At 38.7% G+C, this 26,252-nt stretch overlaps 1 protein-coding gene across 1 annotated transcript; it reads right to left on the bottom strand.

Annotated features, from left to right (window-relative positions):
• Positions 1 to 912: 912 nt before the first annotated feature.
• On the bottom strand, positions 913 to 26,252 carry LOC117368557 (vomeronasal type-2 receptor 26-like). Its single transcript, XM_033962289.1, has 5 exons — positions 26,032 to 26,252; positions 21,320 to 21,611; positions 10,049 to 10,276; positions 2,798 to 2,924; positions 913 to 1,811 (listed from the first exon to the last, which is right to left on the bottom strand). Exons 1-5 carry the CDS (start codon positions 26,250 to 26,252, stop codon positions 913 to 915), a joined length of 1,767 nt encoding a protein of 588 aa, XP_033818180.1.

Genomic DNA, 26,252 nt, shown 5'->3' with positions numbered 1-26,252 from the left:
AAGACTCATGTTGTGTCACTGGAGCTTTTGTGCATCTGAGAAGCTGAGAGCTATGCCATCAGTAGTTTCATTACCATCAGGGCTTCCCAAGGTGGAAATGTTTCAGTGGAGATGTCAGACGAATGATGTACCACTCATCGGGGCAGCAGCAGATGGACAGTGTTGGAGGTGGAGGATTGTGTTTGATGCTAGACCTATTTTAAAAATGAATATGGGCCAAAAAGGTGCCCAAACTGACCAGATGGTAACTGGAGTGGTGAAGGCATAGCCCCCCCACACTCCCTCAGTGGTCAATAACCCCTTTCACTCCCCAAAGATCTAAATGAAACAATACATATCTGTTTCTATGACAGCTGCAGATAGATTTGGTGCAAGGTGCATTGCTTTTGGGCCCCTATCATGAAGCCCTGATTTATTGAATTGTCCCTAAGTTTGTAACTGTTCCTTGTCCAAAATCACAAGGAGAAGCCACTTGATGACTTCTCCACTCCTTCCATTTGAAAATTGCCATCTGACTGTCTCATTGCCTTCTTGTACACATAATCCTAATCCTTACTATGTGGTCATTGTCAAAATTGTTGTTGCTAAGGTACCACATTAACTGTTGACACATGATAATTTTTATGTTAACAGCTAACACAGCTTTATAAGTAGCCACCAAGAGTTGCTATTGTTTTTCTATTGATTTGATAAATGGAGGAAGACCTTGAAAGACATCAAATATAACTTTGTTACTGACCACGAGATTTACTTAAATTTTAAATTCAAATTTTACATAAAATCTTATTTTGGCTATAATAAAAATACATGTGAAATTTTGCCTAGCCTTGAACAATGTACAGATCATTCATATTGCTTAAGCAAAACAAATGATAACAACAGCAAATTAATCCATTATCTGTATAAATTTATTCATCTATTTTTATTTAGGTATTTTCTGCTGTTCTTTTCAGGTCTCAGCAGAATAATGTAACATTTAGGGAAGAAGATACAACCCAGAAGTCCAGCACTGGAGGCCAGAATAGCAAATATCTCCACTGCCACCATGTACTTGCCTCGAGTACTCAGGTATGATGGGATGAAGGAGATCCAGACGCTGCAGAAGACCAACATGCTGAAAGTGATGTACTTGGCCTCATTGAAACTGTCAGGTAGGTTTCTTGCTATGAAAGCTACGATGAAGCTGATACCGGCCAGAAATCCCAGGTAACCCAGAACACAATAAAATGCAACTAACGACCCTTCATTACATTCAATTAGCATGGTTCCAGTTTCTGATCTCATATTAAGATATGGGAATGGGGGAGCAATTAACAACCAGATGAGACAGAAAAGAGTCTGAAGAAGAGAACAGAAAAGAATTATAGAGTTTGAGACCTTGGAACCCATCCATTTCTGGAGCTTGCTTCCTGGTTTGGTGGCTTGGAATATTATGACCACAGTAATGGTTTTTGCCAATACAGAGGAGAGTGAAATAGAAAAAGTGATCCCAAAGACAATCTGTCGGAGAATGCAAGTCACCTTTTCAGGACGGCCAATGAATAACAAAGAACAGAGGAAGGAGAGCATGAGGGAAATGAGGAGAAGGTAACTGAGGTGTCGGTTGTTAGCTTTCACTATAGGAGTGCCTTGGTAGTTAATAAAGATTCCCAGAATGAGAGCAGTGATGAGAAAGAAGAAAATGATTATGAAAGTCAAAGCTATCCCCAAAGGCTCTTCATAGGACAGGAAGATTATTTCTTTTGGGATGCAGGAGTCTCTCTTCTGATTGGGCCATTGGTCCTCTGGGCATCTTATACAGGTATCCATATCTGAGAATGAAACATATTATTTTAGTATCTTCAAATAAAATCTGCTGAGGAAATATATGTGTCTATGGGTTTTATGTTTTTTTTTAAATTAATAAGCTCCTACCAGGTATCTTCTAGGTACCTTTGTGTGGCATTTTCTAAAATTACCCTCTATGGGCCAAAACCTTCCAACTCTACCTCAGGTACTGTGGATTAATCTCAAAATAAGATAGAATTATTAGAAAAGGAGCAGAGAAAGGTGACTAAATGATTACAAGGATAGATTAAATCTCATATAAGGAAAGGCTAATGCGGATACGGTTCTTCAGCTTGGAGAAGTAACTAGAGATGGGACATTTGATAGAGGTGTGTAAAATCATGAGTGGAGAGAAACAGGTAATCATAAAGTGGTTGTTTACTCTTCAAAAAGTGTAAAGACTAGGGAACATGAGAAAAAATTAGCAAGTAGTACCTTTAAATAAGTGGGAAAAAATATATTTTTCATTAAGTGCAGATCGCAAAAGTAGCTGGATTATAGTTAGGAATGGACCAATTTACTCTTTCTTTTTCTTCCCATTGTAAAATTCAATAATCACTGCTTCCTGCTTCTCTGAAGGGGCACAAAAGGGGTATTCCCATTTGGTTACGCCCTTTTGGACATGTGGCCATTGGCATGTGACTGTGGCTCAAAGAAAAAGACCCCAAATATCCAGAGATGATGTCAGCATGGTGCCTGTAACTTGCCTGAAGCAGCAACATAGAAATCACTAGTCTGTGCACTCACCCATGGTCAGGGTTCAGAGTAAAAGGACCCAGAGATGATATCAGCAGGGTGCCCTCAACTTGCTTGCTCCAGTCCCTGTTTTATTTCTATATATTACCTTCATTTATCTAGGTATTGATGAACAATACTTTGTAGCTGGTATTTGCAACACTGACTGCAAAGGCTGGACATGGGCCCAATAATGAATAACCAACACATCAATCTTTATAATGTTATCACTTACCAGTTTGGTTGGAGATCTCTCCTTCTGAACAGGGTATACAGTCATAACAGCAGATGGGCTTTCTTTCCTTGGTTAATTTCCTGAACCCAGGGGGGCATTTTGGGTTGCAACCAGACTGCAGAGGTGCCTGAAGATTGAGGAAAAAATAATCTAAGAAAGTTGAGATAACACTAGGTGATGACTTTTGTAAATATGAGCTAGATAAAATATGATTGACCTGGAATCAGTCATTTGGGTTGATTAGGGAATGTCTTTTTTTAATTCTTTATTAATTTTCAAAACTACAACAGTGCAATACAACAAATGCAACATATAATAATACAATAAAAGCACATTCATCTTTCACATGTTCAAAATCAACCATTTTCCCCCACCCACCCATCCACCCACCCCCCAACCAATAATCATTCAATATATCACAAAAACATAAATTACCATAAATATCTTATCTTATTCTGAATAATGATATCTTCCCACCTATCCCAATTATGAATATTCAAAAATCAATTTATAACATAAAGAATCCCCTCCCACCCTGCCCTGGATATGTACCAAAGTAAAGAACAAACTGACTTACAAACAAACAATTATAATGAGGTAATATAAGATGCCAATGGGCCCCATATTAACTTAAATATATTACCATGCCCCAAATTAGAGAATGTCTTGAGATTATTCCTCCACTCTTTCTGAAATGATTTTTTTCATTCTTTGGTTCAGATATTTTAAATCTGATATGCTCTAGCTTAACTACAGGAACATTTCCAAAAGTGTGGAAAGAAGCAAGCATTTACCCAATAATTAAAGACTACAAAAATAGTGCATATGAAGTTTCAAATTACCGACCCATTTCAAATACCCCTTTTTTGGGTAAGCTTACAAAAAAAATAGTTTTCCGTCAAATCTCAGATTTCGTTGAGCAAACAAATATACTACATCCACATCAAACAGGGTTCCGTCAATATCATTCCACAGAACTTTCACTTATTGGGTTGACTACAAAAATTCTTTATCATCTTGATCACCATCAGTCTGTTTTACTCATTTCCTTAGATTTATCATCTGCATTTGATACAATTGATCATAAGCTCCTACTGGTCCATCTGAACGACATTGGAATCACAGACCAGGTCTTGGATTGGTTCTTATCTTTCTTTATAGATCGTTCCTCTAAAGTAGTGTTTACAACAGATTATGGTATCCCACAGGGTTTGATTTTATCTCCCTTACTTTTTAATATTTTCCTTGCACCCCTTTTAACGTTGGGACAATCCATTGGCTTTACAATGTTTGCCTATGCAGATGTGCAAGTAATTAATCCAATAGATTTAAGTGACTTAACTGAAATAAATCTTATAAACAAAAAATTGGAAAAAATCAACTCTTGGTTAGACTTTTTGAACATCAAAAAGTCTAAATTAATGATTTTTCCCATTACATTTAAAACTCAATCTCTTAAAGTTGTGTCTTCCTTAAAATTACTAGGAATCACTTTCGACAGTAAACTCATTTATCATCTCCATATCAGCACAGTTGTTCAGCGTTGTTTTCACCGGCTACGAATGATTAGATCCATATCCAAAGTGTTAGAGCCTACTTCTCTGAATATCTTGATCCACTCCCTTGTGATTCCCTTGATCCACTCCCTTGTGATTTCCTCAATGCCCTAATCATGCAATTTTACATGAGCTCTGCCTTTGACTTGGTGGACCATGGAAAATTATTACAATGCCTAGACAGAATTGGAATCAGAGGAGAGGTACTGAACTGGTTTCGAGGTTTCCTTATATCACGCACCTACCAAGGATGCCATGCCGTTTTAATCACGATCTCTCTGACACATGGAGCAATCCATCTGTTATGCCATAGGGATCACCACTATCCCTTTTGCTCTTCAATGTTTACATGTCTTCATTGGGTGCACAACTGTCCCAGCTGGGGATAAAACTATTTAGCTACTCTGACGACTTCACGATAATCATCCCATTCACCAACTCTGTCTCAGAAGTCACTCCCAAAGCAACAGAAGTACTAAATCGGATGGAGCAATGGATGACTGAATTTAGACTAAAACTAAATTCATTAAAAACAAAATTTTTCATAGCATCGCCACACCCACTTGACACTAAAACATCAATGTGCATCAATAACCTTAGTTATCCCATTCAACCCACTATGAAGATATTGGGAGTAACACTGGACCAGAGCCTGACCATGAAAGACGAGGTAGACTCCTTGATTAGAAAAATCTTTCTCACCCTCTGGAAGCTTCGGTCCATCAGAGCTTACTTCGATGCCTCATCATTTTGAATTCTGGTACAATCCCTTATACTGAGTCAACTCGATTATTGTAACATCGCCTACTTGGCACTCCCCCAGAAGAATATGCGGCGATTGCAACTAGTACAAAATGCAGTGGTTAGACTAATTTGTAGACTGAAGAAGTTTGATCACGTAACACCTTCCTATCGATTTCTACACTGGCTGCCGATGGAGGCACGTGTGAAATTCAAGTTTGGTTGCTTTTGCTTCAAGGCACTTTATGGCTTAGCCCCTAAATATATAACAGACCTTTTCTCTTTCACAACCAACAGACACAAGTGAAGCTCACACCCGAACTTTGTTTCTCCAACGGTTAGAGGTTGTAAATTTAAAAGTCATCACCAATATCTTTGCTCACATCAAGCGGCACTATGGGGTAAAGATCTAGAACAATTACTCATGCCTACTACTTATAGGGAATTCAGAAAATGCCTAAAAACACATCTGTTCCTGAAATACTTGGGAAACCAACCTATACAATCTTAGTCCTCAACAAACGATCCCTAGATCTATCAATCACTAAGTCTGTATTTTGTTTATTCCATTCAATCTGTAACATTTCTAATCATTGTAAACTGCATAGAACTTCACGGTCCTGCGTTATATAAATTGTTATTATTATTATTGATTACTGTAATGCGCTCTATAAAGGCATAACTAAAAAAAAATAAGAAGATTCCAAATTATACAGAACACTGCAGTGAAGATTATATTTAACACAAAGAAGTTAGACTATGTTACTCCCCTCCTTTATAAAGCTCACTGGTTGCCGGTAGAACATAGAATCACATACAAAATTATTTTACTGACCTTTAAAACTAGACAAAATAGTCAACCAGAATTTATCAATAACCTTCTTATTCCCTATAGTTCTTCTAAGACGTTAAGATCTTCTTCTAATAATTTGCTATCTGTTCCATCTCTGAAGTTTATCAACACAATTAGGTCTACCATTTTTTCTGTCAGCGCTCCATCTCTTTGGAATAATACTCCGTTCCACTTACGGGAAGAATCAAATCTTCACCATTTTAAAATGAAATTAAAAACATTTCTTTCTCTTGATGCTTTAGAGACCTAAATGACCTTTTTAGGGTTACGTTTTAATCTACTTTTAGATACCCTCCCTTTTGTCCTTTCCCTATATGTTCTCTTTCTTACTTGATAAATTGTAGTTCTATCCTTCTTCCCTTTTTTTTCCTGTTTGTTTTGGTATTGTTTTTAAATGTTTTGAATTATGATTATTGTTTTAAAGGATGTATAGTTACCCCATATATGTTTTTAATATAATGTTCACTGCCTAGAAGGCCGATTGGGCAGTTTATAAAATTTTTGAATAAACTTGAAACTTGGTCACCCTTTAAATAGTTTGACCTTGAAATTTCACTAACTTATCATTTATTACAAAGCCAGCAACACTGGAGGGCCGGATGTAAACTTATCATAAGTTCTAACAATACTCCCACAGAAAAAACATTTGCTATCCACCATTCCAATCATCCAGTCTAACAAGCATGTCACAGGGCATCGATGCCAACAAATAAAAATTGATACACAATCGACTCACTGTTCAACGGGATGTTTTGCTCTGCTCGTATCGTTACAGTGCTCTACAGCGTTGTCCTCTTTAGGATTATTGCGCCAAAACGCCATGGAAACTTTCAAAACTATTCAAAACTATAAATGGAGACAGCCCAACCTACCTGAACAACCACCTCATCCAAACTACCTCAACCAGGCATAGAAAAACTCACACCCCATTCACACACCCTCCAATCAAAGAAGTTAAACGGAAAAAACTATATGACGGCCGCTTAGCCACTCAAGCAGCAAAACTAGACAATCAAATCTCCAATCTACTGATAACAACCACAGACTACAAGACGTTCAGGAAAGAAATAAAGACCATACTCTTCAAGAAATCCCTGAAAAAATCTTAACACTAAAAGTACTTTCCTTCCTCTCTTCTTCCTGAACCCCTGAATCAACCTGATCTACTCATTACTCGCTCTGGAAATGACCAGAGATCTTCTTTTGTAACTCACCTTCTATAACTCTTTTGTAATCCTTTGAGGTAATGGCGGAATAGAAATCTCTAATATAATGTAATGTAATATAATATTGTAGATAAGTTAGCCATATAAAGTTAAACCTGCTCTCTCTGGGTATAGTTTGTGATCTAGGACTAAGTTATATGGATAGTAGCTTAAAAGCGCAGCTCTCTATAGAATTTTAGGCCTGCCCCTGGAAAAGAAGCCTTTTTTACAAACTAAAACTTGGTATAAAGCCCCATGGGCAAATTTAGGTATGGATGCCATCATTCTATAACAACTCATGTAACATAAAGAAATATCCCTGATCTGCCCGAGACCTGCCTATTTCTTTTTTGAGCAAACAACTGTTAGTACTTTTTAAAGAATTTGTGGGTTGGAGAGGTAACAGGTTTAAACCAAATACTTAAATGTATTTTTTTGTGTTTAAGTCCAGATATACTGTATGTGGGTAGGAGGTTTGGATAGGTATGAAGGTGATTGGCTGATTACCTTCTTGTTTTTCAGGTGATTGGATGCTAAATGTGGTTGGAACATGGTTACATACAATTGTTTCTCATGATCTCCTGAGGAAGCCAAGGGTGAAATGGGCCCCCTTGAGATTATGATTGAGTTGAAGCCTCGTTATTTGAAGCTAAGTTTCATATTCACAATATCTATAACATATTTATGATATTTATTATTTTAATATGACAAAAGGCTTACGTTGGGTTGGAGGTGGTGATCAACCAGTGAGTAGACCAGCTTTTGCTGCTCTATAATGAGTCGGGTCAAGAATATCTGAGGTCTCACCACTGTTAAACTGATAAAACCATATATTGAGAAATGTTTAGAAGGTTCAGTTTTACCTCCTTCTTTTGTAATAATGAAAAAGAGGTTGTGATTTTTTCATTATTAACAAATTTTCTTGCGGAAGGTTATTGAATGGGAGGAATGGGATGGGGATTCAAGGTGTGACAAGTAGACCCTAGGAAGTGGTCAGACCAAGGGACTTGTTCCCAATGGGTGTCATCAATTGAAGTTTTGAAGGCAGTAAGACCGAGGAAAGTGGTGAAGTCTAATGTATGTCCTTTATCGTGGGTTGGAGAAGAGGTAGGTGAGGGGAAACCTAGAGAGGTAAGGAAGTTGTTAAATTATTTGAGCATGTTTATGTCTGAGTTGCTGACTGTTTTCTCTTATGTCTGTTCTTAAGAGATCACTGTTTTTTTCTGTTCAATAAACTGTTTTTACTTGCTCAATAAACATGATTTAAATATAACATAGGGGTCAAAGTACTTTAGTGTATAAAAAAGAGTGGGACTTGGGGGTGATCATGTCTGATGATGGCAAAACAGGTAGAAAAAGTGACAGTCAAAGCCCGAAGGATGCTCGGGTGCATAGGAAGAGGAATAACTAGTAAGTGTCTGGTGAGGTCCCATTGGAATACTGTATGCAATTCTGGAGACTGTTCAGGTACTAGGGACCTGGACTGGCCACCGTGAGAATGGGCTACTGGGCTTGGTGGATGTTGGTCCAGAGGGCTGCTACAAAACTGGTTCTTGGACTTTGTCATAAAGCATATGAAATCAGACTTATAAATCTCAATATATATACTCTGGAAGAGAGGCAGGAGAAAGGGGATATGATAGAGACATTTAAATACCTCAAAGGCATTAATGTACAATAAGGTGAGCCTCTATCAAATGAAGGAAAATTCTAGAATGAGAGGTCATAGGATGAAGTTAAGAAGTGATAGACTCAGAAGTAATATAATTAAATACTTTTTTACAGAAAGGGTGGTAGATGCGTGGAATAGGCTCCTGGTAGAGGTGGTGGAGACAAAGACTGTGCCTGATTTCAAGAAAGCATGAGGAAGGCACATGAATCTCGTAGGAAGAGGAGATAGTGGATGCTGTGGATGGGCAGCTGGTTTGGGCCATTTGGCCTTTATCTGTCATCATTTTCTATGTTTCTATCAGGCCCCATCACTTTGTCTATTTTAATTTAGCTAGCTCCTCACAAGCATTTCATTACATTACATATTTATGGATCACTAATATGCCTACAGTCTTCTGAGAATTTATCCTGGTCTGCCATACATTCAGTCCCATTTGAGTTTGTTTTCAGTGGTTCTATCCTGGTCTTTCATCCATGAACACAGAGCAGAAATAATTGTTAATCATTTTGTCCTTATCTGCTTCTACATATGTATCCTTTTCACCCTTGAATCTCACTCTGCCATTTTGACACTTCCGTCTATCACTTACATATCTAAAAATTGTTCTCCCCCCAGTTTGGCTTTCCTTTCTTCCATTTTCATCTTACTTTTCTGACAGCTTTTCTAGCTCCTTGTAGCTTTTCCACGTATTTTTTCCTCTTTCAGTGATGTCTAAGGCCAACCTTTCTTAACTTACCTTTTCAGCTGCTACATTTAAGAACCAAAGTGGCCTTCTTTTCCTGGTCTCAACATTGGTAGCAATAAACTGGGGTGATTTAGTAAGACCTTGAGAATTTGGAACTCTAGGTTTCTCTACTGGAGTACTGAGTCCAATCTATACATTTTGAAAACACACTGCTAAATTCTGCTATACAGATCATTAGTGTCACACTGTGACTCAATTATACACATTTCCAACCTATGATCAGTAATATTGCACCACTCATTGTTTGTGAGCTCAGAATGACACTGGGGCTTCTTAGGTGATCCTCACTGCCCCTGTGTCATTTACCAAACAGTGAACACATCATCAATGCATGTGGACTAACATGTCTGCCAAATGGTCTTAAAGCACCACCTCTCTTACAGGGAATAGTGAAGTTGGTGGACTCCTTCTCAGCTTAGAAGAACAGAGGGATCATCTTGGCATTCTTACATAGTTCTTTGGTTTCTATCTTACCTGACCTGGTTAAACAAGTCATTCCATACATTTGCTTTCTTATTGATGGTAAAGTCCTTCCCTGGCGGAGCATAAGGGTTATAACTTCCAACAATTTCTTTACTCCTTGTTCCATCGGGCAGTTTGATCATAGTTATAATATCATATCCAATGGCGAGATCACCATTCTCATTAAAAAAGATTTCCTCATCCAGAACATTCTTAGAGTGAAGGTTCTTCAGATACTGATGAAGCTAATAGGAAAGCAAAACAATTTTATTTTTTTAAAAAAAAGGTATTTATGTACTGCCTAGCAAGGTTATCTAAGTCCTTTACAATCAGGTACTCGAGTATTTTCCCTGGTGGATTCAGAATCTATCTAAAGTAGTTGGGCTACGTCTGGGCACTAAGTGGCACTTAAGGTAATTAACAAATATCTTTTAAAATGTCAAAAATAGCACCATTAATATGCCTATTAGCTCCTAAATAATACATGCCTACATATGCGCATGGCCAACACTGGACGTGCAATTCAGCAGCCTAAATCACCTATGTAGGCATGATTCATGACAAAGATAGGTTCTGGAAATGTAGGCTTGGGAAACCCTGGCCTACGCTTCCAGCGCCCATCTTTCACGGATTCTCTATAGTGTGACTGACACATAATTGGTGCAACTTTTTAGGCAGCCGCCGATATCAGCACCCTATTGAGAATCCAGGCCTAAGACCTGATTCTAAAAATGGTGTCTACATCAGTAGCCCTTAGTGGGGCCTAGCTGATTTTTGTGTGAAACTGAAAATTTTGTAATTGGCTTAAATGGCGTGATAATTGAAAACACCCTTAAAAGCCAAGTTAAAAGAATTACATTCCTCACAGAAATCAGCATGGTAACGGCCAGTGCTTAGTCAGAGGTACCTACCCGCACCAACCTGAAAACTGGGTATAGCTAGGGTGGAGTTTGTCTGTGTTAAACAATTGTAAATTAGGCCAGGAAATCCCTTGCCTAATATACCAGCATTACATTACATTACATTAGAGATTTCTATTCCGCCATAACCTTGCGGTTCAAGGCGGATTACAAAAGAATTATAAATGATGGGTTACAATGGAAGATCATTTGTCCTTTCTAGAGAAGTAAAAAGATGTCCGGTAGTTTCAATGTGGCGGGAAGAGGGAGGGAGGAAGGATGGTATATGTGATGTTAAGACTGTTTCAGGAATTTCTCGAAGAGTATAGTTTTTATTTGTTTTCTGATCAGTAATATTGCATCTAATATTAGGAAGCCTACCGATGCCTAAGTCAAGTTAGAAGCCACTTGGTGCAATTCTTTAAATGATACATAACTTTGATTGACATGCAGTGCTAAGTGCGTTTCTATAAAAGTTAGACATACTTTTTAGAATCACGTTTAGCTTTTATGTACTGATATCTATTGCTAAAACTACTGTCATAGAGAAAAATGTTTAAAGTACCTCATGCCTATGGCCCTTGAAAATATGAGAAACACGTTTAATTTAATTGTTTTTATATTCTACATTTCTGCTCCGCACTATCCAATATTTCTAGTCATTGAGTCTGATGTATTGAAGATTCTTCTGCTAGATCATGTCCCATATAGATTATGTTTTTATAGTGGCAATGTAGTTCCCCAAAATATCAATGATGAGTACAGCAACCTTGGGCCTATCTGACCATACCCCAACATAGTTAGAGCTAGGAGGGATGACAAAATCAGATGGATGAGTTACATGGAAATTTCAGAATATCTATTTCAAGATGATACATTTGTAGTGAGTTCAACGGCAAAACAAGCCCAGTAGCCTGTTCTTGGGTTTTGGCCAGGTACAAGTGACCTGGATTGGCCACCATGAGAACGGGTTACTGGGCTTGATGGACCATTGGTCTGACCCAGTTAAGATTATTCTTATGTTCTTATGTTGTGAGTAATTATGGAGGCAGAAATGGTTATAGTTGTGTCATTTGCTGATGATATATTATTGGCATTGAGGAGGCTGATGCAATATTTTCCATTGGTTTTGAAAGATGTTGAGCCTTTTGGACAGGTGGCATGCTTAAGGTTCAATCTACTACTACTACTACTACTAATAACTTTATTTTTGTATACTGCAATACTACAAACAGTTCAGAGCGGTTTACAATGCAAGAGACTGTACATACACAGCGAAGATACAATGCCAAGGAATGTATTATGCAGTTGAGAGCAGTTTACAATGCAGGGGACTGTACATATTCAGCTTAGGTGTTTATACAGCGAAGATACAATGCAGATTTACAATGCAAGAGACTGTACATATACAGCGGAGATATTTATACAGTGAAAATACAGTGCGAGAGACTTGTAGAGCAGGATACGATGCAAGAGATTATATAATGCGGTTAAGTGGATTACTATGCAAAGATAGTTACATATATAGCGAGGATACAGAGTGGTGAATGGCCAGAGAGTGCAACCAGTATCAGTTACGGGAGGGTGCCGGGGGGAGGGGTAAGTAGGAAGGAAGGAAGAGTTGGATTGAGGGGGAGGAAAGGAGAGATCGGGGGAAGGAGAGGTGGAAGGGTTTGGTTAATTGGAGGGGAGGGGTTCGAGAAATTTATCATACTACTACTACTGTTATTTATTTCTAGAGTTCTACCAGATGTACACAGTGCTGTACATAGTCATGAAGGAGACAGACAAACAGGATGCCAGGGTAGGGTATGCAGTTAGCAGGACATGGTTAAACTGCTGGCTAGGGTGATGAGCAGAGGGAGAGGCTTATGTGATGAAAGCAATCCCAAAAAGGTAAACTTTAAGCCAATTTTTTAACTAGGGATGGACTCAGGTAATCTATTCCAGGAATATGAGGCAGCGAGGTGAAAGGAACAAACTCTGGAATTGGCAGTGGAGAAGAAGGGTTCAGATAAATGTAATTTATATGAGGTGTATAAGGAGAGACAAGACAGGAGTATAAAAACTGCTAGCCAGGGTAGCAACTGTGGAGGATCTACCAGTGCATACATTAAAGGTGCGATTGGGAGAGTTAGGAGGCAACCCTGAAAAGGACAGATTTGTGAAATCTTAGCAAGGACAGTGTATCAAGGATTAGGCAGTGATTAACATTATCAAAATCAGAAGACAGGATGAGGATTGAGTTAAGGCCCTTGTATCTGGCCAGGAGCAGGTCACTGCAGACTTTGGTAAGGATAGTCTCTGTGGAGTGTAGGAGGCAAAAGCCAGATTGTAAAGGATCAATAATCGGTTGAGATGAAAGAAAGTCAGGGCAGTAATGGAAGACAGCAGGCATGAGTAGCTTGGATAGGAATGGAAGAAGGAACAGGTGGGGTTCAGTGAGGGTTTTAAGAGAAGCTGCTTAACCACTGAATGTTTGAAGGCCTCCAAAACAGTTGTAGTCTAAATAGATAGACTGAGGATATGACAAATAGCAGGAACAATTGTATGTGAAATGGGGTTAAATAAGAGGGTGGGAATGGGGTCAAAGGGGTATGTAGTGGGCTTGGCTAAGGACATAAATGATTCAGTTTCTTCAGTGATTTTAGAGAAGGAAGAAAAGCTGGTAGGAGTTAAAGAAGGGTTGAAAGGGTGGGACTGAGTGAGTGGAGATGGGATTGGAGGGGAAGGATAGGTGGGTTCCTCCTGAGTTGTTTGGCTGAAGGAAGAATGGGTGGTGGGAGCTGGAAAGGCAGGAGAGTGGATGGGAGAAAGGGGAGAAAGATGTGACTTTGCAGCAAATTTAAGGGTGATATTGTGAACCTTGTCATGGAAGTATTCAGATGTTGTCTGTGGAAAGAAGGAATGAGTGTTCAGAGAAGGGGACACTTTGATGAGGGAGTTTAGCATGGCAAAAAGACAGCGGTGGTTGGAAGGAATAGAGTTAGTTAACTGGGTGTAGTAATAATGTTTACGCAGTGAGTAAGTGTGAAGTTTATCAGGTGATGGTCAGAGATGGGGCGCATTTAGAGAAGAAGACAAGATCAAGGCAGTGGCCATACCAGTGAGCAGGGGTTATAGAGCACAACTGGAGGTCAAATAAGGAGGTTAAAGCAAGAAATTTAGAGACATAATTGTCAGAGGTATCATCAGCGTGAATGTTAAAATCCCTAAGAAGGAGGGAAGGAGAAGATGAATCAAAGAAATGGAAAGCTAGGAATCAAACTCAGTGAGAAAGGCAGAAGGGGTCTTGTCAAGAGATGTTAAATTACCGCTATCGGGGGTGAGGAGTGAACTTCAAATGAAGAAAAGGGGTGTAATTGGGTTGGGAGAAGAGGTTGAAATCTGCAAGAAGGTGAGAGAAGCCCAACTCATGAGTGTTTGATTGGCAGTTAGTGGGTGGAATTACAGCCAGCGAGAAGGCACCAATTCAGAGGCAGCATGGGATAGAGTTACAGGCAGAGAAAGGTAGGGGTAGCAGAGGTTGACCTGAAGCAGGAGGAAAGAGGATAATATCCAGTAGAGAGGCAGAATTTGAAAAGGGCTGGTTTTCTTTGAAATGAGTTGTCTAAATAGTTGGAGATCTATCATACTCATATAGATAGTTTAATGCTACATTTGTCTGAAAGACTAGGATCTTGGACCTCTTAACACGGTGACTGAATTCATCACCTGTCCCCATGGATAATCACAGGAAATAATCCTATGTCATTATTTAGTGACTATCTCAACTTCAGTCCTTCTACAACTGCATTCTTCAATGCAAGTCTTGAGGGTCAGTTGTGCCCATTCATACTCTTAATTCATCCCTCTCTGCTTAAAGAATGACATGGGGATGGATTCCTGAGGTTATCCATGGGGCCAGGAATGGTGATGAATTCTGTCACTTTGTTACCTTTTCCATTTATATGAACCTATTGCTCTGTTAAGGGTGTGGTAGATATGTTAGTCCACTTTTAACAGTAATATAAAGAAATAATTACGGAATAACTTTCTAGCCTCTTTCACTAAAGCACGCTAGCCGTTTTAGCAAAGGCTAAGTGTTAAAGCGCCCATAGAATACAGCTAGGGCACCTTCGTAAATGGACCCCTAAGTTAGGATGTTTATATCCAGGTAAAGACCTTGATGTGTTTTAGATGATTGTTTTACACTTTTTAATTTCAGAAAGATGTTTTATTGATGAATTTATGATACAGAAGATACATTTTATCTGTTGATGCATATAGTTGTAAATGTTGTTTTTGTGTATGTATAATTGTGACCTGCATAGGTGTAAGGCAGGTAATACTTTTTAAAATAAAAAAAAAGTTCTATTTAATAAAAAACAACAAAAAACCTTAGAAGATTTTTTTATAAGCTTATAAGGTCAGAAAAATGAGAAGAAGATTGGTTTGATTTGCAAAATTATTTAAGAGGTCAAATAGTAAAGGCTTTATAATTTGTTTTGGATGTGTTTTCTTTAAACTAACAACTTTTATTGAAATTAAGGTCATTGCTACTTACTCTTTTTTATTGCATTAGGAGTTTATTGTACGAATACGGAACCAAGTTATTATTATTAATTTTTTTTTTTGCTTGAGTTGTTAAAAGTTGGAAAATGTTTGTGTCCTCTGCCTGCTTACTCTAATGGAACAATGCTGAGTTATTTTGGACTATGAAAAAAACAAATAGATGGTGTGGTATATAAGGGTTATTACACGCTATGGAAACTGCGTACAATCAAACCTTTTTTTGAGTTTTCTGCTTTTAAACTTCTGGTACAATCTTTATTATTGAGTCTTTTGGATTATTGTAATATTGTGTATTTAACAATTCCCAAGAAAGACATGGTTCGACTCATACTGATTCAGAATACAGCGGTTAGAATGATCTACGGTCTTAAAAAATATGATCATGTGACTCCGTTTTATTGTGAATTGCATTGGCTGCCAATGGAGGTTCGTGTTTTGTTTAAGTTGGGTTGCTTTTGCTATAGGTTATATATGTACCGCTCCGTCTTATATGGTTAATAGATTCTCTCTAGCATCGTATAAAAATAGTAGAAAGTCTCATGCCCTATTCACCTTCCCGTCAGTACAGGGCTGTAAAAGTAAGAAATTTCTGGACCATGCGTTAGCATTCCAAGCAGCTTCACACGACAGGGAATTTCGATTGTTATTGCTTAGAGCTTGCTCTTATAAATGCTTCAGAACTCAACTGAAAACTTATCTCTTTTCAAAATACTTGGTCAAATAATTTCCTTTTGTCATTCTTAAATTGTTTAGTTTATAATCTTTTGTAAACCGCGTAGAACTCATGCTTACGTGTTTAAGAAGTATGATGCTATGTTATGTTGCAAGTTGATAAGGAGCTAATAAAAGGGCAAAATGCTCTGACGGTGGACAGGAAATACCTGCTTCCCTTTTGTAATGGTGCAATCACAAGCCACCACTTCTTTATGAAAGTAACATTCCTCCATCCAAGAATATTACCTTCCATGGTAAAAAGTTCAAATTGGTCTTACTTTCTGCTCTCCACAGGGTGGTATTTCCAGAACTAGAAGTCATCATATCATGTAGTGCGTGTGCCAGGGCGTATACAGCGTTGTATACATTATAACTGTCCCCATAGTTTATGATGTCACAATGTAAGATGTAGTCAGATGTTTCATTATTTCTGCAGGATTTTTGGATGCTCTTGGGGCACTGGTCATTACACAGGTTGTTCCACCACATCTCTATGAAAGAATCACTTGGAAACACAGCAGGATTCACCTCACGGACAAATCTGTGGAAAGTTGGAATATTCTTCTTTGCCACAGTGAAAGCCAAGGTGTTTTTCCTATCAAAATAGTCTGAGGATAAGAAAAATATCGATTCAGTTGTGATGATCCAGATCTTACCGGGTGCTTCAATAATATTTGACAACATTATAAACTCTGTGTACTGTTTGTTACAGTATAAAATAATCACTTTAGTTGAAGATGTAATGATGTTTTCGTAAACACTGCTCATATTTTGAAGCATGGGTGAACTGGACTGATGGATGATTTCTGTGAATTCGATGCGACCTCTATCCTGCTCAATCCCTTCTCTCAGGATCTGCACAGCCCTCATACTGTTTTCATCATCAGATGTAAGGATACCGACCCAGGTCCAGCCAAAATGCTTCAGTAACCTAACTATCCCAGCACACAGGTGCAAATCACTCGGGACCATCCGGTAGAAATAAGGAAACTTAATAGTGTCGCTCATGACAAGATTCCTTGAGATGTAACAGATCTGTTGAAAATAAAAAGATTGACTTCATCACTTTAACATAAGATCACATATCTAAAATGTAATTATACTTTATGAAGTGGAGGAAAAAAAGGATTGGATGACCAGTAGCAGAAGAGCTGGATTGAGCATTCGGGGAGAGATGGCAGAGTAAAAAGGGGTTGAGCACAGCTTTATTTATATTTCTTTTTCATTCATTTTCATGTTATATTCCAGTCACTTCTTTTCTTAAAGTCATCTAAGGAAAACGAATAATGAAAAAGAAGGATGATATCTACCCCATCTTTCCCAAATGAACTCTGTCACCGCTGCTGCTGCTAAAATTCTAAAATACTCTGAGACATGAGAACATGCCTTACTGGGTCAGACCAAAGGTCCATCAAATCCAGAAGCTCATTCTTACAGTAGCCAATCCAGGTCACTGGTACCTGGCCAAAACCCAAACATTCCAGAATCCCAGAGTACCAAAAAGTTTCTAGAACCCCAAAGAGTATCAAGATTCCAGACAGAATCTCAAACAATAGCAAGATTCCAGAATCCCAAAGACTAGCATTATACATTACATTACTGACTTCTATTCCGCCTGTACCTTGCAGTTCTAAGCGGATTACATCAGAAGATAACTGGACATTTCCAGGAACAAAAGTTACAATTAAGAGAACTGGACATTTCCAGGAAAAAGTTACAGTTAAGGAGCTGGTTACATTATACAATTAAGGAGCTGGTTCATAATAAAGTTTTGAGAAGAGGGTACCAGATAGGTAGATAGAATAGAAAAGCGTCAGATGAAGCTGGAAGATTACGAGGATGTTAAAGAGTAGAAACTGTTACATTGTTGAGTCTTAGGGGGATAATACAGGTAGAGAGGGTGAGAGGGGGGAGATTGCAAGAGGAGAGGAGAAGGGGTTAAGCTATCTGGATAAATTTTTTGAATAGCAGGGTTTTGATTTCTTTTCGGAACGTTTTGAAGTCAGTTGTTGCTGTGAGCAGGTTGGAGATGTAGGGGTCCAATTTTGCTGCCTGTGTTGCTAGTAGGTGGTCGTACATCTTTTTGCGCTGAGTTCCCTTGAAAGGGGGGTAGGAGAATGGGGACTGGGTTCTCCTTTGCCTGGATGAGAGGTTCCGATTTAGCTGGTTATTTAGGTGGGTGGATGCAGTTCCATTTACTGCTTTATATAGTAGGCAGTATAGTTTGAATTATTGTATAGGAAGCAACATTCCATGATACCCTTACGATGGAACCATAAATCTCAAATGTTTGAAAAAAGACCATCTACACAATGAGACAACTACGACTCACTAGGCCATACTTTCACCAAAACTACTTTGCACTGATTGTCCAGTTGATGGTCCTGCTTCAACTGGACTATTGCGATTCCGTCTACTTGGGCATCAACACCACACTAATCCACAAACTTCAACTCATCCAGAACACAGCAGTAAGACTGATTTTCAGCCTAAAGAAATATGATTCGATCTCGACCTTCCTCAAAAAACTACACTGGCTTCCAATATCATCCCGGATAAACTTCAAAATATCATGTATCTTACACAACATATTGCATGGAAACTTGGCTGCTCCCCTTATACAGATATTCTCAGCAACCTGGTCCACATCCAGAAGAATCCTTGACAGAATTCAGATGAACCTACCGCCCATAAGGAACCTTCAAAACAAGCAAATTTTCAACTCCATGCTAACCTATCTAGGAGTAAAAACCTGGAACGATCTGCAAGAAACTATCAGAAAGGAGGCCAACTAATTCTTCTTCCGAAAAAAACTGAAAACTTACCTCTTTGACAATTAATTAATATCTGCCTTTTCTCCTTTCTTCCTATATGTCCCCTTCCCCCTTCTTCTTACCCTTCCCTCCCTGTTTACTCTTCAGTCACCTAGAACTTGTATAGGTTTGTGCGACTCACAAATGGAAGATTAGATTAAATTAGATTAGACTACCTATCCAGGGCAAGCAGTGCCTTCCCTCATGTCTTTCTCAATAACAGGCTAAGGACTTTTCCTCCAGGAAACCAGGGGTGTCCAACCTTTGGCCCCGTGAAGTATTTTGTGCAGCCCCGGTCGAGGGTGATGCAGTGTTTACTGTCTTGCCGGCTCCTTCCTCTGTCTTGCTGCAGCGTTTGCACGTTTGTGCGGCCCCAGAAACATTTTTTTCGGCCAGTACGGCCCAGGGAAGCCAAAAAGTTGGACACCCCTGGAAACCCTTCTTAAAACCAGCTATGCTAGCCGCTTTAACCACAACCTCTGGCAATGCATTCCAGAGCTTAACTATTCTCTGAGTGAAAAAATATTTCTTCCAATTGATTTTAAAAGTACAGTAAAACCTTGGATTGCAAGTAACTTAGTTTGCAAGTGTTTTTCAAGACAAGCAAAACATGTGATTAAATTTTAACTTGATATACAAGCAAGGTCTTGCAATACAGGTACATACAGTATACACGCGTCACATCATCACAACTGAGCCGATGGTTCTTCTCTCTCTGACGCATCGGGAGTGTAGTGACTGATCTAAACGAGTGAGGTCTTGCAATATGAGTACATACAGTATTTTGTATTAAAGTTTTTGAGTTATGGAACAAATTGTCTGAGTTTCCATTATTTTTTATGGGGAAATTCGCTTTGATATACAAGTGCTTTGGATTATGAGCATGCTTCTAGAACGAATTATGCTCGCAAACCACGGTTTTACTGTATTTTACTGCAATTTCATCGAGTTTCCTCCTAGTCTTTGTAATTTTGACCATCCCAAAGCCCCTCAAACCCCACAGACCATTAATTCACTTCTTCTTAAGGCTGGAACAATTCACCATCTTTCCTGTCCTGCAGCTTTTGTATCTCAAAATTGCTGATGAAAGATGGATGACAGTTTTACATACAATAGGTTGGCTAACACCTGCTGTGATCCAGGAAATGGACAGCTGAGATGTCCATCTCTATTTTATAAATGCTTTGGCAGGAGTTATATTTTATCAAACACATCCATCTCTATCCATCCTGAAATGTAAGCCTGATTAGGCAAAAGATACATCTGTAGAAATTTAGGCACACAGATTTGACTAAATACATTTGCACACATTGGTGGTAAGTCTATAAAGAGCCACCTAGCTGAGGCCGATGTACAACCCATACATTATAAAGGCTAAAAATTTACACTAAACATATTTTTGGCCCTATTCTAGAATTATATCACCCTGCCCCTTTTGCTCTCCGTATATCACTATCCCCCTCATTCTAGTGTCATTTACATGGAATTACCATTGTGAATGTGTAGTTACATACTTTAATCCAATTCTGAGGTGACGGAAACAGGTTATGCTCATGTGAACTGGTTTAAATCTTACTTCACTAGCAATTTTTTCTCAGGATGACTCTGATCTTTTTCTTCATCTTGCTTGTTGTTAGCAGGGGTACCCTAAGGCTCAGTTCTTGGGCAGGTTCTTTTCAAAGTTTTCCTTGCTTACACATTTTCCTTGAATGCAAGGTTTAGGATTTTCTTTTAACAAATGGGGAAAGTATTTCTGCTATTATAGTGGGTAATCATCTGGCATCCAGTGATCACCATATGGTGTGATTTATTATTAGGGCAAAGAAAAGACACTCTCAAAACCAGAGCAGGATTAATTCGTCGAGGGCCCCTAGGCACACAAGTACACTGGGCTCCCTGCCCCGCCCCATCCCACCATGCACCCAAAAGGGAACAGGAAGCTGCGTCAGAGGGAAGCTTTGGGCAAACAGCACCGCTTGCAAAATTAGTTCCCGTTGCCTTTCTTACCCGCGTTGCTTGCTTGTCTTACTTTCCGTCGATGGGGGGGGCTGTGTTGCCGATCGATGCAGGAGGGGCTCATCGCCGTTTGGAAAAAAACAATGTTGATGCCCTCCTTCATCAGGCCCCCCCTGACCATTTCGGCTCAAAACTTTAATACATGCTTTTCTTATGAATCAATTTGATTATGGTAAATCTGTTCTCACTGGGCTACCTCAGAATACTGTTAGATGGTTGCAAGTCCTTCAGAGACAAAGAGAGGTAATGCTGGATGGTGAGGGTATGAAATAAAATGAAAGGGTCCACTGACCTGTGGGTAGTGGTATATCCTGGATAGGCTGGAAAACTCATTTGATTGCTCAGCAGAAAGACCTTCAATAACAGCAGCCAGGGGTCCAGATGTTTTGCTGATGTAGTTTGGGATCCCAGTGTCCATTCCTGAAAATATATTCATGGCAGCTGCATATGTTAAGAATAAGTTATTGTTTGGGTTATAAATGTGGAATCCCAGTGTGAGGTTTGGTAAGAGCTCTGAGCTGTTGTTAATCTCCTCCACCGCAGATACAAAAGCCAGGAAGTTGTAATGCTGCAATGCTATAGGACTTTAAGGAAAATAAATGTCAGATAATATGAATTAGTATCAAATAAAAATAGAGAAACTGAGAGTAGTAGACAGTGAAATAGGGTGATGATTAGGATTGTTACATGGCGTACTGATTAGGGTTGTTTCCTACTTGTCTGCTAACAATATGGAAAAGTTCACACACCAGTCTTAGCACAAAGTATGCTCATTTCTTTCTTCTTTCTCCATCTTCACAGATTTTCTATTCTTCAGCAGGTACCTGCCAGGCTGTAGGCCCACAGCAGGTAAATGCAAATCCTTCCCACATGCACACAGCCTTAATTACTAGAAACTGGCAATTCTGTTTCTGTGCCTCTTCATAGACATCTAACTCAAACTCACACTCAAGATTATGCTGGGGACAGAGCAGACTGATTGAAGATATTCTATCAGGGGAAATAGCATGTCAGGAAATAGTGGTGGATGTTCCCTGCCCCCCACCAATAGATTGTGATAGAACTCTTGGAAGTGTTAGTGGAGGAGAAACTGAGAGTAACTCATGCAGGCACTGAAGTGGGCGCTTGGGGCCCTAGTATTATTGGAGGAGGCCATTTTCATCTACTTAAGGAGTACCTTCACCACTGTATGTGGTTGTGGGCAAAGGGGCATGATCAAAAGGGCAGGTCCCACCCCTTCAGAGCGATTGAAGAGTGTGGAGCATGGGATTATTTTCCGCTCAGATGGGGGAAGCAAAAAGGAGGAGGGAAAGTGCTTTTTCAACTGATGAGGTTAATAAAGAAGTATTGGTTTTGACTATAGTTAAAGTATTGACTTCAGTTACTTTTACTCATAATTTATTTTGTGATACTATGGCTGCATCTATACAAGATGTTTAAATTAAAGATATTCATGAGACAATATTTAAAATGGATAAAAATCTTCAAGATCCTTTAGCATCCTATAGTAAATTTACAGTGACAACAGATGAAAAATTTGTTGAACAAGATGCTAATCAAGATGGAGTCTATCATAATTTGAATTTCATGGACAGTTTAGATCTTATAAGGTTTCCGGAGTCTTCTAATGCGGGCATTAATATCTTTTACTGCGGGCTTATCTTTTACTGATCAGAAAATGTTAATTCTTAAAGCTTACTGTCTTTTTAAGAATACAAAAGTAAAATAAAACAGCTTCTTGATCATATGTCTCTTTAGCTATAAATGACAATATTATTATTAAGACTTAGCCAAAAGGAACAATTTATAAACTATAAATTGATAACTATACATTTATAAACTATAAATTGTCATTTCTTTAATAAGACATTAACTATATTTTTCTGAGGCCCTCCAAGTACTGACAAATCCAAAACCTGCAAAGGGTTTGAGTTGGAAACCACTGGCTTAACTGTAACCATTTATCAAAAAGTATACAAGCTGAATATCCAAAAAAAAAATCAAAAAAATAACCAACAAATATTCAGAATAAAGCTGCTAATAGTGGAAGGAAACAGGCTGAAAGGCAAGTAACTAACATGGAGAAAAAGACCTCAGTGTTTCAAGGAAACAACCAAGAAACTATATGTTCAGTTATAAACTGCCATACAAAACACATCCCAGGTCAAAAAACTCCATGGAAAAGATTCATAAAGATACAGTTTAAAATACACAAGTTAAACTGCAAAAAAACCAGCAAAAAACTGTAAAAAATTGCACTTATCTTCCATTCATCTCCCACAAGCAGTGGAAATAAATATCCGTTGCTCCAATACGGAACCAGACACACTTTTCAAAGAATGAACTCAGTATTCCCGACAGGCCCTGTTTTGCCAAGTGGCTGCGTCAGGGGAATATCTTTAGAAAGAGAGCAATTGCTTCAAAAAATCTTCCACGGGCAAAGATATTCCCCTGACGCAGCCACTTGGCGAAACAGGGCCTGTCGGGAATACTGAGTTCATTCTTTGAAAAGTGTGTCTGGTTCCGTATTGGAGCAACGGATATTTATTTCCACTGCTTGTGGGAGATGAATGGAAGATAAGTGCAAGTTTTTACAGTTTTTTGCTGTTTTTTTTGCAGTTTAACTTGTGTATTTTAAACTGTATCTTTATGAATCTTTTTCATGGAGTTTTTTGACCTGGGATGTGTTTTATATGGCAGTTTATAACTAAACATATAGTTTCTTGGTTGTTTCCTTGAAACACTGAGGTCTTTTTCTCCATGTTAGTTACTTGCCTTTCAGCCTGTTTCCTTCCACTATTAGCAGCTTTATTCTGAATATTTGTTGGTTATTTTTTTGATTTAACTGTAACCATGACATCCTGTTTGTCTTTGGAAAGCAGAGCCGAGCTTGTGATGTTATAATGCCTCATTCCACCAATAAGAGCCAGTCTCATCAGTGATGTCACAATGGCTTGATTGTCCTGTTCTCCCCTCTGCCCTCCAACCCTTCCCCTTTACTCTGTAGTCTCAAACTTGCGGCCCGGGGGACAACATACGGTCTGCCAGGTACTATTTTAAGGCCCTCGGTATGTTTATCATAATCACAAAAGTAAAATAAAACAGTTTCTTCATCATATGTCTCTTTAGCTCTAAATGACAATATTATTTTTAAGACAGCCAAAAGTAAAGATTTATAAACTATAAAGAGTTTTATCTCATTTCTTTAATAAAACATTAACTATTTTTTCTGAGGCCCTCCAAGTACCGACAAATCCAAAATGTGGCCCTGCAAAGGGTTAGAGTTTGAGACCACTGCTCTACATCCTGTGAGAGTATCCTGTGAGAGTATGCTGCATTGAGCCTTCTGCTCGTGCATGAGATAAGTATTGAACGCTTTGTGTTTTTCTGACTTATGCAACTCACACTGAGGACTTCCAAATCACTAATCTCCTCCTTTACTAACGCGTAGCATGGGTTTCAGCACCGGAAGAAGCGATAATTGCTCATAGAATTCCTATGAGCGCTGGAACAGTTACTGCCACTGCCGGTGCTAAAACCCACGCTACGCGTTAGTATAGGAGAGGGTAAATTATTATTTATAGTGATACAATTGTGTGAGTGGTTTCTGCTTGTCCCTCAGTGCTCACTTGAAGAATGACAGTACTCCCGTTCCAGGAACCCCCGTGAATTTTGGAAAAAACGCAAATACATTTTTTCTACTGTCAAAAGGCAGGTGAGGCAGGAGAAGGCGGCTAGGGTGCTGGCGGGGGCAGAAAATCGGTATGCTCCGACCGCCTCTTCCTGTTACTAAAGTCAGCCTACACCAATCAGGAGCTGCTTTGACACGCCAGATGGCTTGTCAAAGCAGCTCCTGATTGCTGTGACCATGACTTTAGAAGGAAGTGGCGGTCAGAAAATACCACGAATTACTGAGTCCACAATTCGTGAACCGTGAATTCGAGGGGGTTTCCTGTATTATAGAATTTGATTTTGAGGTATTCTTCCTCTGGGGTTTACATTTTGATTGATCTAATAATTAGAGCCAGCACAGATAAATTTGATTGCCTCCTGGGACATATTTTGACCATTCAAAAGACAGATGTTTGCAATCAGCAAAAACTCATTGATTAAAATTTTAGGAAATTATGCTGCTCAGAAGTAGCTCTGTGATAAAGAGTTTCCTTATCATCTTATCATAGGGGGTTAGAGAAGAGAGGAAGAGAAACGATCGATGACAAAATGAAGCAAAATGTAACATACGAGAAATTCAGTGATAAGCAGAATTTGGAAATGGAGAATGACTTTTGTGAGGGTTCAATGAAAGACAGTGTGTATACGTCTCTGATAAGATAATCCCTTGTGTATCGGAGACCAAATGCACAAATGGACATTGACAGAGTAGAGGTAATTCAAATGAAAAGTGACTAAAATACAGCATAATCTCCAGAATAGGTAACACACAGAAGGGTTGAAGGAGCTAATGATGTAATCTACAAAAGAAGGAAGATATAGTGCAAGATTTCCAATACATATATTCTCAAATGAATGAAAACCTCAGTGTTAACAGGTTGTAAAAGTAATTAGAAAGAGAAAACCTCAAATACAAGATATGAATCTTTTTAAGTCATAAAGAGTGAAGAGCTAAAGTATTTCAATACAAAAGAATATGAGAATTCAAAAATGCTTTGGACAGATGTGGGGAGATCACTTTTCACAATCTGTTCACCCAAGGTCTAAGGCTGTCTGAAAACTTTTCACTCGCTACACTGGAAAAGGTGCACTACGAGAAAAGTGTATTTTTTTAATAGCCAGAAAGGTAGGAGGGCATGAGAAAGAAAATAACACATCAAGATGGAAGTCATAGCAGGCAATTTTCCCCATACAAACTTTCAAAAGGAAAACACACTTTATATGAGAAAATTAATAAAAAGTTCACAGGTTTTATCTACAGTTCATGCAGAGACAATCAAAATAAAACCATAAGTATGTCTCAGATGGGAGCTAAATCTTCATGTTACTTACATCGCTTGTCCTTCAAACGAGGGAACAGTTGTGAAGGATGGATAGTCAAGTGGATAAATGTTTTCCAAAGATACAAGTCCCCCAATCATGATGTCCCCATCCTTATGATATCCTGGTTGCAGATGTATTGAAAAGTAGTTTCTAAGTGTACACTGACATTCAGCCGTCTTCCACAGGATGGCACAGAAAGTTAATAAAATCAGAGCCGGACGACCTTCCAT

This window comes from Geotrypetes seraphini, chromosome 10 (genome assembly GCF_902459505.1).
Source record: "Geotrypetes seraphini chromosome 10, aGeoSer1.1, whole genome shotgun sequence".
In the NCBI taxonomy this organism is placed as follows: Eukaryota; Metazoa; Chordata; class Amphibia; order Gymnophiona; family Dermophiidae; genus Geotrypetes; species Geotrypetes seraphini.
This window is presented reverse-complemented; position numbering and strand designations above follow the sequence as displayed.